General features: G+C 53.2%; 1 protein-coding gene across 2 annotated transcripts in view; it reads left to right on the top strand.

Moving 5' to 3' along the window:
* Positions 1–16,430: 16,430 nt before the first annotated feature.
* Positions 16,431–19,020, top strand: part of PAX9 (paired box 9) — a 181,723-nt gene continuing 179,133 nt past the window's right edge. For both annotated transcript variants that reach the window (XM_069638422.1, XM_069638421.1), the window contains exons 1-2: positions 16,431–16,554; positions 17,991–18,602. In XM_069638422.1, coding sequence (XP_069494523.1) covers positions 16,551–16,554; positions 17,991–18,602 — 616 coding nt within the window. In that variant the 5' untranslated portion in view covers positions 16,431–16,550. The remainder of the gene's footprint in view (positions 16,555–17,990; positions 18,603–19,020) is intronic.

Genomic DNA, 19,020 nt, shown 5'->3' with positions numbered 1-19,020 from the left:
GAAGTTGGGAAAGTTTCACAAACTTTCACTGTGGTTGAAAAGATTTCCGGACCGCGTTTGCACAGTACCTTTAAAGTGAAGAAGAGCTGTAGCTGAAGCAGTTGTTCCTGGCAGTTCGAGCAGATCTCGCTGTTCCTGAGTTTCAGTCGTGGGGATAAGAAGGAGTACGTCGGGAGGTTCCTGCACTTCCCAGGGAAGAGGCCACAAGCTTGGCAAAACGTCAGTTTAAGGTGTGAGTGCCTTAAAGCCCACCAGCTGGTTTCCTTCCCCCTGGCTATCCGGTTTTCAACGGGGACGGTGTCCAGGTGGCTTGCGAGTTGGTTGTTCCCACCAAACTCAAGGGAAGAAGTTAACCTTGAAGGGCTTCTCTGTCGATGGAGTTTCAGGCAATTCGGACCTGCATCAGGGCTTCACCGGTTGTCCAGGAGTTGCAGCAGTCCTCTTCCTTCAGCTCGTCTTTGGTTCTTTCGTTCTAGTGGTCGACTCTGCTTTCCAAGTCCCAGAGACCTGCTTTTAAACAGTTTTACCCCATTCGTTCCAGCCTGGCTGTCAATCACACAGCAGGGTGGCTGTCCTAGCCGGAAAGCCAGCTGGCCAATCACGCCAGAGTGCATGCAGGTCTCCTAGGAGACTAAGCACAGGGAGTTTCGGGAACGTCCCTCACATCCTCTCCATCCCAGACACTCAGGCGCCAGAGGAGGGCTTCAGCACTGAAGCCCGCCAAACTCCAACGACCAAAGGGACCAAACCTGGTTTGGCGCACAGAGACAAACACAAGAAGGACCTTTCCTAAAAGAAATGGACAAAAAAGTTGACCGGAGTCTGTTTTTACTGATAGGTCTTGGGCGCCATATTGGAAAACATGGCTGACCCGACTTTTAGCTACCGTTGTTCGCGGTCGGGAAGAATAATGGTAGTTTGATCTAAACCACTGCCACCAGACATTTCAAGTAGGAAAGGGTAACATTTGACTGTTACATGAGTGTTTTGACTTAGGGGAAGCTAGACAACCCCTCCAGCACTCTATAGGAAGATAGTGTGTGCTGGGTCTATATATTTAAAGGGACTAGTAAAGTCAATTTAACTTTACATGCTCTGAGAGACAGTAGTCAGTCCCAGAGAAGGTATTTAAACCTTGGGAAGTCTGAAAGACATCTCAGTGCCACTGCACTGGAGGTGCTGTGTGACACACAGAAAAAGATGATGCCTATGGAGTTGTTTTAAAACTCCATAACCAAAGAAAACAAAAGTAAAACACATTGAAAAGTGAAAAGTTCAAAGCCCCAAAATATAGCAAAAGAGCTGGAGGGCTCTAAGGGAGAGGGAATTTACCACTTGTGTGAGAAATCAACCTAACACTCGTCCCCCCAGACTAAGGTACAGGAGGATCTAATCCCCACCAGGATAGATCTCCTGTTGCAAGTTGATTAAATGGCCTGCTGAGTATACCAGAAACCTTTTGTAACCCTTGCTATGACACTTTTTTATCAGGTGTTTTCATTTGCAGGTTATTTGACCTACAAACCTTGTGTGGAACATCTTTCTTGTTTAAGGTATAGGGGATCTGATCTAACAGTCCCTGAGAAGTTGCACCAAACTCTGAACCTAAAATAGGCTTTTTCAAGGGGTCCTTAGAAAGGGATCCCTTACATCTAGCGGGGCCTCCATGGTTCCTCACCACCTCTCTCTCAAGAGCAGGTTGGTCTCGGGTGTCTTGGTTGGAGGGGCTGTGGTCAAGCAAGGTACATGCTGCCACTTCATCTGAAATCCTCCTAATACTAGGTTTCCCTCCTAATACTAGGATTTACATTGGATTCTTCAGTAGAAGATCCAATAGTCTTAAGGTGTTTAGCCATAGACCTATTTTTCCTGGTGGTTTTCCACCAGCTTTGAGAATTACCATTTCTCACAGGCCTAGAGAGGGGTCCAATGTGTCTATACACCTCTTCCTCAGAAGCGGGGGGGGTCAAGGTCTTTACAATTGGATGGGCAATGATGGAGCTTGGTTGGGGCTCCTATTTCCCTACTATTCTAGCCTCAGATTTGCCTGGGTTAGAGGTCAACTTACTAACACCAGGGCTTGCAGTGGGGTTCTCTGTAGAGGATCCCACGGGCTCAGAGTGGTCTCTTAAGGTTGCCTTTCTAAACAATTTGGTTTGGTTCTCTTTCTTCTTACTGGGAGGCCTGGGGGTACTGGGTGCTACTCCTAGAGCTTTTAAATCATTCCCCAACAGGACTCTCCCAGGCACCTCATTCTGGACACTGACAGGAATCCTCACTGTCATGTTATTACACTGAATGAGGGCAGGTAAAATAGGAACCAACTGGACAGGACCTCCAGAAAATTTAGTGGGACCTTTGGGTGCCTTAACAACATCCTCGGGCTTGAAAAAGCTTTCATCCACTACTGCTCTGCTGGCCCCAGTGTCTCTCCTGGCAGGAGTATCCTGGCCATTGACAAGAACACTGTCCATATAATACCCTCTAGAGTTTTCTGGGCTGGAGTTGCACACATCCATATTCTGTTTCTTACCCAGACCCCGGAGCTCTGAGGATACATTGGCCTGAAGACCGAAGGGTGCTTCAGCAAATAGTTGAAAGTGGGAAATAGCCATTTGTACTTCTTCCTCTGGGGAGAAGGCTAAGGAGGCAGTGCTAATCCCTCAGGTTTACCCTTGCATCTGGGATCTCCTTTCATATGGTCAGTTGATCCAGAGACATAGCCTTTACCAAATGTTCTCTGGAATGGGGGTTTCTGCTGACCTCCCTCTGGTTGGGCACAAGAGGATTCACTAGTCCTATTTGGTTTCCCATGGGGCTTACCCTGGTTATGTTTGGGGGCCTCTTCTGGTTGGATGGATTTAGGTGTATCTGTTTTCTCACCTCTGTACTGATTCCCCCCATCCTTGTTGGGAGTTGCCTCAGAATCCTTATGAGTGGCCCTGTTGGCTACCCATGAGTCAGACGCTCTAGCTAACTTTTTGGGATCTAATTCCTGAGAGTCAGCCAAGTGCTGTCTCAGCTCAGGAGAGGCGAGCAGGCATCAAAAATAGTTTCCAACATAAACAGATTCCTCATACCTTCATAAGTGTTAACTCTGTAACCCTTAACCCACCCATCTAAGTTTTTCAAAAATTCACACACCCAGGTAGCCCAAGGGGTACCATCATGCTTTTCGAGGGTTCTAAACCTCTTCAGCTACTGGGAAGGGGTCTTCCCAAACCTAGCTATCAAAGCTAGCTTCACAGTTTCATACTCCTTTCTGTCTATATCCCCCAACTCCATTACCAAATCAGTTGCAACCGGGGGTAGCCTAGAAAAAAGCCAAGGAATCAGCTGATTCCCTGTAATGTCTTGAATCCCATGGTTATATTCCAAAGCAGCCAACCAATCCAAAATATCAAGCTTAACCTCATACATACTTACTGCATCTTTGGGCATGTGAGGCCTCTTAGGACTGGAAGACCTAGAGGACTCTGGGAGAGAACCAGTTTTAAGAGACATACTTTTCATTTCAAGTTCATGGTTCAACTCCATTTCTCTGTGTTTAGGTTCTTGATGTTTGCTTTCAGTTTGGGCTTGGATTCTTTTAAATTCTAACTCAAGTCTCATTCTTTCCAAAGAGACAAATTCAGGACTTAGTGTTGGACCTGATGGGGTCCCTGTGGTCAAAGGTTGAGGCCTATGAGCAGTTAGAGGCAAGACAGGGCCTACATTCTGAGACTCTTCTGCCTCATCTAACTCATCCACCATATTAGAGCTTGGCTCTATCATATTGCCATCCTCATCAACATTTTCCACATTTGCTGCAGGTGTGGGGGTTGCAGAACCACTCCTCAGACTTTGGTATTCTGACAACTTTTCTATCAATTCAACCTTTTTGCCTTTTACAGTGAGATTCCTAGCTTTACACATATCTCTCTATTGATCAACTGTTAAAGTGACCAGGGTCTCCTGTCTGTAGCTTTCCATATCAGTCATGATAAAACAGTTGCTTTACTGGTGTTGCTTTGCCTTGCGAGGATTACTTGAACAAAAGTAAAAGTAACACTCTAACTGTAACAACTATCCTTTATCCTCACTGCTGTACACCAGTGTTACTGTGTAGTACAGGCTTGTACCAAAGGTGAAATCGTACTGACACTTGTAGTCTTAATTGCATGTAGTGTTCCCCAAGGGTACTGCATATGATTCTGCCTAACAACTTTCTCTTGTAGCGGCTCACTATCGACAGTGAGTTCATCTCCTATAATACTCAAAGATCAGAGCTATGAATATGTTATACATGTCTTGATGACAATAAGGTTACATCTATGAGACATTCACGGAGTCAAGCATCCATAGCTGTTGTTACACATAACATTATGTTAAAATGTATCAGATTCCAAACAATTTCCTAATAACTGGCAAGCCAAACTCGTCTCTTGGTTCAACTGTAAGGTCAGGGCTGTTGATGAGCGAAAGCAGCTCAAAGTGCTATACATGCCCGCCACAGCGGCACTGTATCTAAAAAAGAAATGTGATGTTTAGAGAAATGTGTGACACCGAAAGGATAAGTGGGGGGGCGGGGGTGGGGAGGGTGGTAGGATACAAATTATGTCAGGAAATATTCAAATAATATCGGCAAAACCACCAAATGTGGGTGAGAGTCAATGGGGCAAAAGTAGTTAGTATTCGCAAGAAATAAATAATGGTGCTCCAAGGTATCAGGTCATCAGAGATGCACGCAGAGCTGCATGCTGTAGTTAAACCGAGTGTAATAGAGTGCAAATAGAGTGCAAATAGAGTGCAAGTTGCTCATTATTGAGTCATAAATGCACCATGGCGATTATTAAAATCCCATACAAGCCAAAGACAAAAACAGCAAAAAACCAAGAATAATCCTAACGATGATTAGTTCAGACACAGCTTCTTAATCCCCTGTGCGGGCGCTACTTCTAAATAGCGCCTGGTGTGTGGGTCAGGGAGCCCCTTATGATTTTGAGCTCCCACGTGTCAAATGAAGGGTCATACAACACCATGACATACTTGGTGATTTGGTGACACACGGAGCGTGCGCCTAGAGTCTCAGTGGAGCCGTACTATGCACTACAATATAGCGCCACGAGGAGCAGAGGTACATACATGGCTGTGCTGCGATAAGGTGAGGTCACTGCGTGTCTGGGTGGGGGAGGGGAGTGGGGGTGCTGCTATAACAATTGAGCAACACAACCCTGGCGATCGCTGGATGCCAGCCATAAGGACGCCGGAAAGAAGCAGAAGCGCGCACGTCTCGGGCACGTCCGTGCTTTGGGCTGCGAGGGCAGGCTTTTAAGGGGTACACATGGCTACTGTACCCTGAGGCATACTAAGACAGAGATGGAAAGGTGGCGGCCCTCAGGGCTCACATTAGGACTTCTCCGTGGCCCTGGTGCAGAGGAGCAGAGGGGGCGTGCTCTCTGTGCAGGGCAATGTACTCGCTGAGAGCACGGCACGCGCTCAGCACTAACTCGGGGCCCCTTGGCTCAGCCAGACAGGGGGTGTAGGGTTCATGGCGTCTGCATGTGAGTACACAGGACTGCTTCTTCATACAGGGATCTCCCCATGTTGGGAAGCACCCCCGCTGCTCCCGTGCTATTCAAACGCACAGTGACTACAGAAAAGGGGGGGGGGGGGTTGCGGCACATTTTTGCACACTCAAGTGGGTTCAAGGATGAAGGGGGGCCTAAACATCTTTAGTGTTTTTATTATTTACAGAATGAGACGGCTGCGAAAGGAGGGCAGCAGCAAAGCGGAAGCACGGGGAGCGCTTTGAGAGACGGACAAATCATTGGAGCGCGGACACAGAAGGCAGGGCCGCGCCAATCCGAAAGCACGCTAGTGTTGCCTCTAGCGCAGAGAAGGCGGTCTACTGACTCAGCGCCAAAACGTGCTGTTCGGTTGAATGAATGAATGAATAACTTTCATTTAATTTATTTATTTAATGTGTTATAGTTTACAAGTGAACTCTTTACATTCAATAAGTACATACATTCCAATACATTCCAACACAATCATTTCTATATCATCATTATCACATAAATACAATATTTCATTTCATTTCAATCACAATAACAAAAAGTACATAATTCCATACTGGTTTCAATTGATCAATTAAAAATATACAACATACAAATTCAATATACAGATTCCAAAATGACATCTATTTCCAACCTAGCTTGGGCTTCAGACGAGTAAGGGCAAGGATACATCAGATCTCTGTTATATACTTATATATCAAAGGAATGAATGACTGTAGCTCTGCCCGCGTGGGGAGCTACAATCACAAGGGGCTCCTTGACCCACACACTAGGCGCTATTTAGAAGTAGAGCCCGCACGGGGGATTAAGAAACTGTGTCTGAACTAATCTTCGTTATGAACCTTGTTTTTTGCTGTTTTGTCTTTGGCTTGTTTGTGGTTTCAATAATCGCAAAGGTGTATTTATGACTCAATAATCAGCACGTTGAACTTCATTTGCACTGTATTGCACTTGGTTTAAAAAAATAAAAGACGTTTTTCTTTTTTGATAAAAAAAAATGGAAAAATAAGTGGATGGCACTTTCTGGTGCTCTCCTGTCAGATAAGAATGTACTTTGTTGAACCTGTTTATTAAATGGAATAAAGGGCGTGTATTGCCGGCAAGAGGAGCAGGTGTGTAATGCTTAGTTCACCGTCCACAGGTCATGTGAGTAGAGGACCCCCCCCCCCCGCCCCCGGACCCCCATCTGCTTTCAAGATGGCAGGAAAGGCAGGTCAGCAGCTTGAAGTACTTAAAGTGCCAAAAACAGCACTGCAGGTCCTGTAGCTGCTCAAAGTGAGCCGAGCTCAGCCAGGCCACCTCAAAACATTTCTGGAGGGTGGTCAAAACCCTTTGGGGGGGGGCTCTCTGGGCTTTCTGATCATTGGAAGACTCAGTCAAGGATTGCAGGGGTAAGGTGGTCCTCTTTTCAGAACTTCATAACTAGAAGTGCTTGTGGAGAGCAAGTCCTGGATACTAGGGCCTCATGTTGGATACCAGGGCCTTATCCTGGATACTAGGACCTTATCCAGGATACCAGGGCCTTATCCTGGATACTAGGACCATATCCTGGATACTAGGGCCTTATCCAGGATACCAGGGCCTTATCCTGGATACTAGGACCTTATCCAGGATACCAGGGCCTTATCCTGGATACTATGACCATATCCTGGATGCTAGGGCCTTATCTGGGATGCTAGGGCCTTATCATGGATACCAGGGCCTTGTCCTGGATACTAGGACCTTATCATGGATACTAGGGCCTTATCCTGGATACTAGGGCCTTATCCTGGATGTCAGGGCCTTATTCTGGATACTAGGGCCTTATCAGGGATTCTAGGGCCTTATCCTGGATGCCAGGGCCTTATCTGGATGCCAGGGCCTTATCCTGGATACTAGGGCCTTATCCGGGATGCCAGGGCCTTATCCTGGATGCCAGGGCCTTATCCTGGATGCAGCAGGCCTTGTCCAGCCAAAGCTTCATCCCTAGTAGGTCCTTGGGGTGGCTGTGGGGAAGGGCGCGCCTCTCTGTCGTCACCGCCATGCCAGACGCCTTTGTAATAGATTGTTCACTAAATCGGGTTCCAGGGAGTCCTTCCTGAAAGGTGTTCCAAGTATGAATGAATTAGGGGATGCTGTTCCAGCTTCTAAAGACAAAATGTGACAGCCGTTTGGACCCCAAAAAGTCTGTAAGGGTCCAATAATTTGGTGCTGCAAAGGTGCTTTGTCGGTTCATGTGACACTCAGAGTGCCCGTCTCTGCAGCAAGTGGGAGTGGGGCAGGTAACGTAGGGGTCCCAAAAAAATCCAAGATGGTGGGACCCCTCTGTGAACTGAAGTTTCCCGCTGGGTAACTCTAACTCCACTCCTAGCTATGGCTGCCATATCATAATGTCTCCAGTAACCAGCGCCTGGTGTCGGGGGCCCTTGTAATGACAGGACTGTCTTTCAAGCCTTAGTTCTTAGGGGACCCACCCCAAGGAGTGTTTCTTTTTATCCAAGAGGTAGGTCACAATCCATCTCATGGGGATTAAAGAAAGACCATCCTGAGTTGGACCCAACATGTTTGTGGTGGGTACATCCAGCCTAGACAGCGTAATACCCACCAGGTCATGCCATGGATGTGCCACTGTTTACCAAGCTGACGATAAATGACATCAAATGCTTGTGTCTGTATAGTTGTGTATTCTTAGCCGCCACCATGCCAAAACCAGACTTGGTTTAAATATTAATTACTACTATCCAGCTACTGGACTACGCATTTCTGATATTTTGGACTGGAGGTGCATACAGTTAAGAGACCACCTCTGTTTGTTGGAACTTTGAGTTGCAGCAGCTGCATTCAGGATTACACAGGTGACCTGTGAACCTGCCCTGCTGTATTGCACGGCACTGCTGTGTAGACTGTCGCAGCAAGGTACACGGTTGCATTGTGTGTGGCGTGGAGAATTCTGAAAGGGGGAGCTTAGTAGCAGATATCACTGTCAGAAGCCTAATTACCTGCAGGCTGAGGCTTCCTGTCGTCACATAGGCCGCTCTGTCTGCAGGAGTGAGCCGTCCTGCCCTCACAGGTGCCCCTCTGTCTCCAGGAGAGAGGCTTCCTGCCCTCACAGCTCTGTCTCTGGGAGTGAGGCTTCCTGCCCTCACAGAGGCCTCTCTGTCTCCAGGAAGGAGGCTTCCTGCCCTCACAGCTCTGTCTCCAAGAGTGAGGCTTCCTGCCGTCGCTGGTGCCGTTCTGTCTCTAGGAGTGAGGCTTCCTGCCCTCACAGCTCTGTCTCCAGGAGTGAGGCTCCCTGCCCTCACAGAGGCCGCAGAGGCCGCTCTGTGTCCAGGAGTGAGGCTTCCTGCCCTCAGAGCTCTGTCTCCAGGAGTGAGGCTCCCTGCCCTCACAGAGGCTGCTCTGTCTCCAGGAGTGAGGCTTCCTGCCCTCACAGCTCTGTCTCCAGGAGTGAGGCTCCCTGCCCTCACAGAGGCCGCTCTGACTTCCTGACCTCACAGAGGCCGCTCTGTCTCCGGGAGTGAGGCTTCCTGCCCTCACAGCTCTGTCTCCAGGAGTGAGGCTTCCTGCCCTCACAGCTCTGTCTCCAGAAGTGAGGCTTACTGCCCTCACAGAGGCCGCTCTGTGTCCAGGAGTGAGGCTTCCTGCCCTCACAGCTCTGTCTCCAGGAGTGAGGCTCCTTGCCCTCACAGAGGCCGCTCTGTCTCCAGGAGTGAGGCTTCCTGCCCTCACAGCGCTGTCTCCAGGAGTGAGGCTTCCTGCCCTCACAGCTCTGTCTGCAGAAGTGAGGCTTACTGCCCTCACAGAGGCCGCTCTGTGTCCAGGAGTGAGGCTTCCTGCCCTCACAGCTCTGTCTCCAGGAGTGAGGCTCCCTGCCCTCACAGAGGCCGCAGAGGCCGCTCTGTGTCCAGGAGTGAGGCTTCCTGCCCTCACAGCTCTGTCTCCAGGAGTGAGGCTCCCTGCCCTCACAGAGGCCGTTCTGTCTCCAGGAGTGAGGCTTCCTGCCCTCACAGCGCTGTCTCCAGGAGTGAGGCTCCCTGCCCTCACAGAGGCCGCTCTGTCTCCAGGAGTGAGGCTTCCTGTCCTCACAGCTCTGTCTCCAGGAGTGAGGCTCCCTGCCCTCACAGAGGCCGCTCTGTGTCCAGGAGTGAGGCTTCCTGCCCTCACAGCTCTGTCTCCAGGAGTGAGGCTCCCTGCCCTCACAGAGGCCGCTCTGTGTCCAGGAGTGAGTGGGGACAGAGGGGGGTTAGTTGTTGCTGGACCACATTACTAGGTGTGTTATTATTCGCCCCCCTCCCGAGCAGTTACTGCCCCTGCAGGTTACTAGAGGCCATGTCTCCCCATGTTCTAATGTTGCCTTGCTGTCGCTTCCAGCGGTGCTGTGCACACCGCATTTAATCCCCCCGTTATTGTTTAGGGGTGTAGTCCCATATCCTGTACCGCCCTCTGACCCATGCCCGCCGGAATATTTCGCCCCTCACCGTCCCAGCTGCTGCCGGAACGCCATGGCACCGCGTATGTTGGCCCTCTTCGAGTGCGCGCTGTTGTTAGCCCCCCACACACCCGCGCTCGCCCGTTGCCCCTGTTATTCTTGCCCCCTCCCGCCCCCCCCCTCACCCGCTCGGCACGGTTCATGAAATTCTCCTGGCACCCCCGAGGGACGGAGCCGTTTCCGAGGGGCACCCGGGGGTCAGACATAGAGGAGCGCAAGTGTGTGGGGTGGGGGGGGGGGGGCAGGGGGGTGAAGGGCATAGAAGGAGCGCGTGGCCCAGATATAGAGGCCTAAAAGAGGCAGGAGAAGGGGTGGAACATGGGGCAGATAAGGGGGGGAGGGGGGTAGAACTCAGCAGGGCGGGGTGCCCCTGCCATAATATCATACTAGTGAGATGGGGTCGGAGAGGGGGTTGGGGGAACCGAGAAAGTGAACCCTGGAGGCCGGAACTCAGAATGGGACTTAGTGGGGGGTATTTAGAGGGGGTCTACGCTTAGGACCCGTGATCACATGTCAAAATGCGAGGACAGAGGAGCAAAGTGGCGCATTGAGGGTGCGGAGGGGGGGGCAGTGGATCGGAACCCCGTGCAAGTACGAGAGCAGGTTCGGGGGACCCAGGATCGGCGGGGGCCCAGAGGGCGAGGGTATCGCCATTTCGCTTCTTTCCCGACCCTCTCCTCATGCTATGAAGACATGTTTGAGGAAGCAAGCGCAAAGCGCGCCGTGCAATCATAGGCGCGCAGAAGTCAGAAATGCGCGGAAATGCCGCCCCTTGCGCCACAATAAGGGCGCATCTGAATGCGCATTTCAGAGGTAGTTTGCACTTAAATCGAAGTGGACCAATGTCAGCTTAAGTTCGCCAGAGAAGTAAAGAAGGCCGGGGGTACAACCCCCGCCGTGGCGACGCAGGAAGAGATGGCGGAGACCCTGTCCCTCGACAAGGGGGCGGGGGTCTGTCCACGAACTGCAAGAAATCAAGCTCGCGCCCCGTCCGCCTTGGACACATGCCTCACCTCCCCCAAAAACATCAAGGCGCTTTCCCTGCGTTCGGCCCATAGGCGCACATTAATTATGTACCCAAAATTAAAGGTACATTCATATGCGCACAGGGCCCGATTCACTGCTGAAAAGTGACTTTGCACTGCCGACACAAACCCCGATTCGTGGAACTGTGCAAAGTGTATTTGTGTAGTGCAAAGTCATTTTTGCACTACAAAATCACTTTGCACGGCAAAAATTCTCTTTGCCCGGTTCCAAGAATCAGGGTTTGTGTCGGCAGTGCAAAGTCACTTTTCAGCAGTGGAAAATGCCATGAACCGGGCCCTTAATGTTTACTATCTACTCATGGCGGGGGTTAATCAATAGAATGAAACATCTGGACACAATATGTACAACTATACACGTGCACATCCAGCGACAGGTCCACGTGCATGCCGCTTTCCCTACGTGTGTGTGTTTTGGAACAGTCGTGTCTTGTACGCGGTGCATGTGGCATGGTGTGCTATTACACACGTGTGTGAGACGCTGCCGCCGCTGCCGAGGGCCCGCAGAAGGGGTCTGATGCACTTTAAAGCTGCGCCGCTCTCTGTTTTATGGCCTGCGCGGGCCTCCATGTGTGCACCCGCTGCTCGCCCCCGCACTGGCGCCTGGAAGCCCTGGTTTCTCGGCGGGGTTATTTCACTGCACTCGATACATCGAGCGGAAAATGCGTGCACAGGCAGAGCGCTCATATAAACCCGAGAACTTTCCTCCAGATGTGCAAACGATATTCCTTTTAAAACCAAAACGATGCCCCTTCCTTGCCCCCCCCCCCCCACCCTGTCTACACACATGGCTTTGTTTTTTCGGGGGGTGGAGGGGGCGGTTATTCTCTGCCTCTTTGGAGCCCACAGCCGGTTTCATATTTCTTCCTATCTATCCGTGTGGATAGGTGGCTCTGGGTATTACCAGTTCTAGAGCATGCTGGAAAGGGTGGCTCTGGGGATTACCAGTTCTAGAGCATGCTGGAAAGGGTGGCTCTGGGGATTACCAGTTCTAGACCACTCTGGATGGGTGGCTCTGGGGATTACCAGTTCTAGAGCGCACTGGATGGGTTACTCTGGGGATTACCAGTTCTAGAGCATGATGGAAAGTGTACCTCTGGGGATTCCCAGTACTAGACTGCGCTGGATGGGTGGCTCTGGGATTACCAGTTCTAGAGCATGCTGGAAAGGGTGGCTCTGGGGATTACCAGTTCTAGACCACTCTGGATGGGTGGCTCTGGAGATTACCAGTTCTAGAGCGCACTGGATGGGTTGCTCTGGGGATTACCAGTTCTAGAGTGCACTGGATGGGTGACTCTGGGGATTACCAGTTCTAGAGCACACTGGATGGGTTGCTCTGGGGATTACCAGTTCTAGAGCATGATGGAAAGTGTACCTCTGGTGATTCCCAGTTCTAGAGCATGATGGAAAGTGTACCTCTGGTGATTCCCAGTTCTAGAGAGCTCTCGATGGGTGGCTCTGGGGATTCCCAGTTCTAGAGTGCGCTGGATGGGTGGCTCTGGGATTACCAGTTCTAGAGCACATTGGATGGGTGGCTCTGGGGATTACCAGTTCTAGAGTGTGCTGGATGGGTGGCTCTGGGGATAACCAGTTCTAGAGCATGCTGGATGGGTGGCTCTGGGGATAACCAGTTCTAGAGCATGCTGGAAAGGGTGGCTCTGGGGATTCCCAGTTCTAGAGCATGCTGGATGGGTGGCTCTGGGATTACCATTTCTAGAGTGTGCTGGATGGGTGGCTCTGGGATTATCAGTTCTAGAGCGCGTTGGATGGGTGGCTCTGGGGATTCCCAGTTCTAGAGCGTGCTGGATGGGTTGCTCTAGGGATAACCAGTTCTAGAGCATACTTGAAAGGGTGGCTCTGGGGATTCCCAGTTCTAAAGCATGCTGGATGGGTGGCTCTGGGATTCCCAGTTCTAGAGCGTGCTGGATGGGTTGCTCTAGGGATAACCAGTTCTAGAGCATACTTGAAAGGGTGGCTCTGGGGATTCGCAGTTCTAGAGCATGCTGGATGGGTGGCTCTGAGGATTCCCTGTTCTAGAGCACTCTGTATGGGTGGCTCTGGGGATTACCCATTCTAGAGCGCGTTGCAAAGGATGGCTCTGGGTGTTACCAGCTTTAGACCACTCTGGATGGGTGGCTCTGGGGATTGCCAGCTCTAGAACATGCTGGATGGGTGGCTCTGGGGATTCCCAGTTCTAGAGCACACTGGAGGGGTGGCTCCAGGGATTACCAGTTCTAGAGTGTGCTGGATGGGTGGCTCTGGGGATTCCCAGTTCTAGACCACTCTGGATGGGTGGCTCTGGGGATTCCCAGTTTTAGAGCATGCTGGAGGGGTGGCTCTGGGGATTACCAATTCTAGAGTCCTCTGGATGGGTGGTTCTGGGGATTCCCAGTTCTAGAGCATGCTTGATGGGTGGCTCTGGGGATTCCCAGTTCTAGAGCACACTGGATGGGTGGCTCCGGGGATTACCAGTTCTAGAGTGCACTGGATGGGTGGCTCTGGGGGATTCCCCATTCTAGACCACTCTGGATGGGTGGTCCTTGGGATTCCCAGTTCTAGAGCATGCTGGATGGGTGGCTCTGGGGATTCCCAGTTCTAGACCACGCTGGGTGGGGGCATCTGGGGATTCCCAGTTCTAGAGCATGCTGGATGGGTTGCTCTGGGGATTACCAGTTCTAGAGTGCACTGGATGGGTGGCTCTGGGGATTCCCAGTTCTAGAGCGTGCTGGATGGGTGGCTCTAGTTTAGCAGTTCTAGAGCGTGTTGGATGGGTGGCTCTGGGGATTCCCAGTTCTACAGCATGATGGAAAGTGTACCTCTGGGAATTCCCAGTTCTAGAGCGCACTCAATGGGTGGCTCTGGGGATTCCCAGTTCTAAAGCGTGCTTGATGGGTGGCTCTGGGGATTCCCAGTTCTAGAGCACACTGGATGGGTGGCTCGGGGATTACCAGTTCTAGAGTGCACTGGATGGGTGGCTCTGGAGGATTCCCCATTCTAGACCACTCTGGATGGGTGGTCCTTGGGATTCCCAGTTCTAGAGCATGCTGGAGGGGTGGCTCTAGGGATAACCAGTTCTAGAGCATACTTGAAAGGGTGGCTCTGGGGATTCCCAGTTCTAAAGCATGCTGGATGGGTGGCTCTGGGATTCCCAGTTCTAGAGCATGCTGGATAGGTGTCTCTGGGGATTATCAGTTCTAGACAACTCTGGATGGGTGGCTCTGGGGATTACCAGTTCTAGAGCACACTGGATGGGTGGCTCTGGGATTACCAGTTCTAGAGTGTGCTGGATGGGTGGCTCTGGTTTAGCAGTTCTAGAGCACCGTGCATGGGTGGCTCTGGGGATCCCCAGTTCTAGAGCGTGCTGGATGGGTTGCTCTGGGGATTACCAGTCTAGAGCATGCTGGAAAGGGTTGCTCTGGGGATTCCCAGTTCTAGAGCATGCTGGATGGGTGGCTCTGAGGATTCCCTGTTCTAGAGCACTCTGTATGGGTGGCTCTGGGGATTACCCATTCTAGAGCGCGTTGCAAAGGATGGCTCTGGGTATTACCAGTTTTAGACCACTCTGGATGGGTGGCTCTGGGGATTGCCAGTTCTAGAACATGCTGGATGGGTGGCTCTGGGGATTCCCAGTTCTAGAGCACACTGGAGGGGTGGCTCCAGGGATTACCAGTTCTAGAGTGTGCTGGATGGGTGGCTCTGGGGATTCCCAGTTCTAGACCACTCTGGATGGGTGGCTCTGGGGATTCCCAGTTTTAGAGCATGCTGGAGGGGTGGCTCTGGGGATTACCAATTCTAGAGTGCTCTGGATGGGTGGCTCTGGGGATTCCCAGTTCTAGAGCATGCTTGATTGGTGGCTCTGGGGGTTCCCAGTTCTAGAGCACACTGGATGGGTGGCTCTGGGGATTCCCAGTTCTAGACCACGCTGGGTGGGTGGGTCTGGGGATTCCCAGTTCTAGAGCATGCTGGATGGGTTGCTCTGGGGATTACCAGTTCTAGAGTGCACTGGGTGGGTGGCTCTGGGGATTCCCAGTTCTAGAGCGTGCTGGATGGGTGGCTCTAGTTTAGCAGTTCTAGAGCGTGTTGGATGGGTGGCTCTGGGGATTCCCAGTTCTACAGCATGATGGAAAGTGTACCTCTGGGAATTCCCAGTTCTAGAGCGCACTCAATGGGTGGCTCTGGGGATTCCCAGTTCTAAAGCGTGCTTGATGGGTGGCTCTGGGGGTTCCCAGTTCTAGAGCACACTGGATGGGTTGCTCTGGGATTACCAGTTCTAGAGTGCACTGGATGGGTGGCTCTGGAGGATTCCCCATTCTAGACCACTCTGGATGGGTGGTCCTTGGGATTCCCAGTTCTAGAGCATGCTGGAGGGGTGGCTCTGGGGATGACCAATTCTAGAGGGCTCTGGATGGGTGGCTCTGGGGATTCCCAGTTCTAGAGCATACTGGATGGGTGGCTCTGGGGATTCCCAGTTCTAGACCACGCTGGGTGGGTGGCTCTGGGGATTCCCAGTTCTAGAGCATGCTGGAGGCGTTGCTCTGGGGATTACCAGTTCTAGAGTGCACTGGATGGGTGGCTCTGGGGATTCCCAGTTCTAGAGCGTGCTGGATGGGTGGCTCTGGGGATTCCCAGTTCTAGAGCACACTGGATGGGTGGCTCTGGGGATTTACAGTTATAAAGCATGCTGGATGGGTGGCTCTGGGATTCCTAGTTCTAGACCACTCTGGATGGGTGGTTCTGGGGATTCCCAGTTCTAGAGCTTGATGGATGGGTGGCTCTGGGGATTCCCAGTTCTAGAGTGTGCTGGATGGGTGGCTCTAGTTTAGCAGTTCTAGAGCGTGTTGGATGGGTGGCTCTGGGATTCCCAGTTCTAGAGCATGATGGAAAGTGTACCTCTGGGAATTCCCAGTTCTAGAGCGCACTCAATGGGGGGCTCGGGGGATTCCCAGTTCTAAAGCGTGCTGGATGGGTGGCTCTGGGGATTTACAGTTCTAGAGCGCGGTGCCTGCTCAAGTAACCAAAAGCATAGCTCTGGGTGTCCTGCAAGAGAGACACGTCAAAGACTGCGACTCCTGAGCCCATGGGCGGACGGGAAGTGGCCCATGCACCCCCTTCTGGGAGCCTCAGGAGCCCCCCAATAAGGAAGAAACCACTCGAGTCCCCCCACGATGGCAGTCTTGCCTGGCACTCACCCCCAGAGACGGGCAGCAGCATGGCTGGCTCTCCTTCCTCCAGGTGCGGGCACTGGGAGCCCGTCCAGAAGCAGCCTGCCTGTCAAATGCTCTGGCCAATGGTGGCCCGCCTCCCTGAGTGACAGCCCTCGGCCCCGCCCCTCCCTGCCCAGCACACGTTGCTCCCAGACAGGGAGGCAGGAGGCAGGCAGAGCGCTCGGAGACGCTGCCTGTCCCTAGCTGAGGATTGCTGCGCCGAGGGTGCCTGGCTGGCTACAGGGGAGCCCCGTGAGGATAGCGCCTAGAGGACGCCATGGGTGAGTGGAGGAGGGAGACCGAGACCCACTGAGAATAACTTTGATACTCTACCGTGGGTCAGTAGGGGAATGGGGCGGGGGGGGGGGCAGTGTCCCCCAAGAAGACATCCCACAGTCTGCGTTGGGTGAGTGCGAAAGGGTGGAACAGGCAGCAGGGGTGCACGTACTTCTGGGGGGCGGGGGGAGGTAATCAGGCCCACCAGAGTGAGTAGAAGCGGGCAGCTCCCCCGCCCTACCGCTGTCCCCCTTCCAGAAGGAAGGCCGCTTCCTCGTCAGGCCCCATTAAAGGCCCGGCATTAACGAGACGGGTGTCCCGTCCCAGCCGCCCCCAGCCGGGCCCCTCTAGCCCCCGGGCCCGGCCTGCCTGCGTGACAGCAGCAACAAAGCGAGACGCGTTGACTTTTCTGCGGCTTTCAACTCCCAGCGCCGCCGCAAACGGCGAGGCTTCAGCGGGGCTGCGCCTAGAAGAGGGAAAGGTGCCCCCCTTCCCCGCTTACACCCCGCGCTCCCACCCAGGTAACAATGTAGCGGGAGTGAGGGGGGGGGGGGGTGCCCACTGCGCCTCTGCAGGGAGTGAAGGGGGGATGCCCCCTGTCCCCACTTCCATACCGCCAGGTGCGTTTCTGTTGTTTCGGGGTACCCAGTGGTAGTGTGGGGCGTTTGGCCCCAGGGGACACGGTGCTCACTTTACTGGTCACGCTTCCTGAAAAGGAAGGACGTGTGCAAATGCCGTGTCACCTGCGGCACGCGGCGTGCCCCCACCGAACCCCCTGTGCGCTTCTCAACCACAGGCTGTCTGCATTCTTGTATTGCCTCCAAGCGCTGTGTGTATGTACCACACTCATTCTTGCGTTGCCTCTAAGCGCTGTGGGTATGTATCACACTCATTCTTGTATTGCCTCCAAGCGCTGTGTGTATGTATCACACTCATTCTTGCGTTGCCTCTAAGCACTGTGTGTATATATCACACTCACTCTTGCGTTGCCTCTAATCGCTGTGCGTGTACATATGTCACACCCATTATTGCATTGCCTCTAAGCGCTGTGTGTATGTATCACACTCATTCTTGCGTTGCCTCCAAGCGCTGTGTGTATGTATCACACCCATTCTTGCATTGCCTTCGAGCGCTGTGTGTATATATCACACTCACTCTTGCATTGCCTCCAAGCGCTGTGTGTATATATCACACTCACTCTTGCATTGCCTCTAAGGCTGTGAGCATATATCACACTCGCTCTTGCGTTGCCTCTAAGCGCTATGTGCATATATCACCCATTCTTGCATTGCCTCTGAGCGCTGTGTGTATATATATCACACTCATTCGTGCGTTGCCTCTAGGCGCTGTGTGTACGCCTCTAAGCGCTGTGTGCGATTCTTGCGCTGCACGGCGCCTCCGCTGCCATCGCTGACCCCCTCTCTCTCCCCTTGCCTTCCAGAGCCAGCCTTCGGCGAGGTGAACCAGCTGGGGGGAGTGTTCGTGAACGGGCGACCCCTGCCCAACGCCATCCGCCTGCGGATTGTGGAGCTGGCCCAGCTGGGCATCCGGCCGTGCGACATCAGCCGGCAGCTGCGGGTGTCGCACGGGTGTGTGAGCAAGATCCTGGCCCGCTACAACGAGACGGGCTCCATCCTGCCCGGGGCCATCGGGGGCAGCAAGCCGCGGGTCACCACCCCCACCGTGGTCAAGCACATCCGCACCTACAAGCAGCGGGACCCGGGCATCTTCGCCTGGGAGATCCGGGACCGGCTGCTGGCCGACGGGGTCTGCGACAAGTACAACGTGCCCTCGGTCTCGTCCATCAGCCGCATCCTGCGCAACAAGCTCGGCTCTCTGTCCGGCCAGTGCCTCCAGGTGGACGGGCACGGCAAGGGGCACCACCCGGGCGCCCAGCCCGCGCTGGCCTACAACCACCTCTACCCCTACCCCGGCGCCATGGCGGGCAAGGGCGGCACGCCCCCGGGCATGCACGCCATGGCCTTGCCCAGGGCATGGCCCTCCTCGCACTCAGTCACCGACATCCTGGGCATCCGCTCCATCACCGACCAAGGTAAGCGCCGCCGGGGGGCGAGGTGGGCACGGGAGGGGCACGGGAGGGGGGGGGGGGGACAGACAAGTCAGAGGAGGGCAGGGGCAGACAAGGCACATGGTCAAAGGAGCAGGCATCGCAAGGGTGGCAGGGGCAGACAGGTCAGAGGAGGGCATGGGCAAGTGGGCACCACAGGGAGTCAGACGGAGCCCCGGATGGCATTGCAGGGCAAGGCACACCAAGGCCCTCGGAGCAGGGGGGAGGGGGGCAGCAGGTAGGGACCGGCCACAGCAGAGCAAGAAACAGGCCGCTGCCAACTCCCCCAGTAGTGACCTCCACCTACAGATGCCAGGGTGGCATAATAAAGCTGCACTGGGCAGGCTGCATTGGCTCTCGGGCAGCACCCGCTGAAAGGCGGGCTTCTAGGCCCTAGGCAGGA

The sequence above is a fragment of the Ambystoma mexicanum genome, chromosome 14 (assembly GCF_040938575.1).
Source record: "Ambystoma mexicanum isolate Mex_15411 chromosome 14, UKY_AmexF1_1, whole genome shotgun sequence".
Classification (NCBI taxonomy): domain Eukaryota; kingdom Metazoa; phylum Chordata; class Amphibia; order Caudata; family Ambystomatidae; genus Ambystoma; species Ambystoma mexicanum.
Note: the sequence above shows the minus strand (reverse complement) of the source record. Positions and strands in the feature narration are given on the sequence as shown.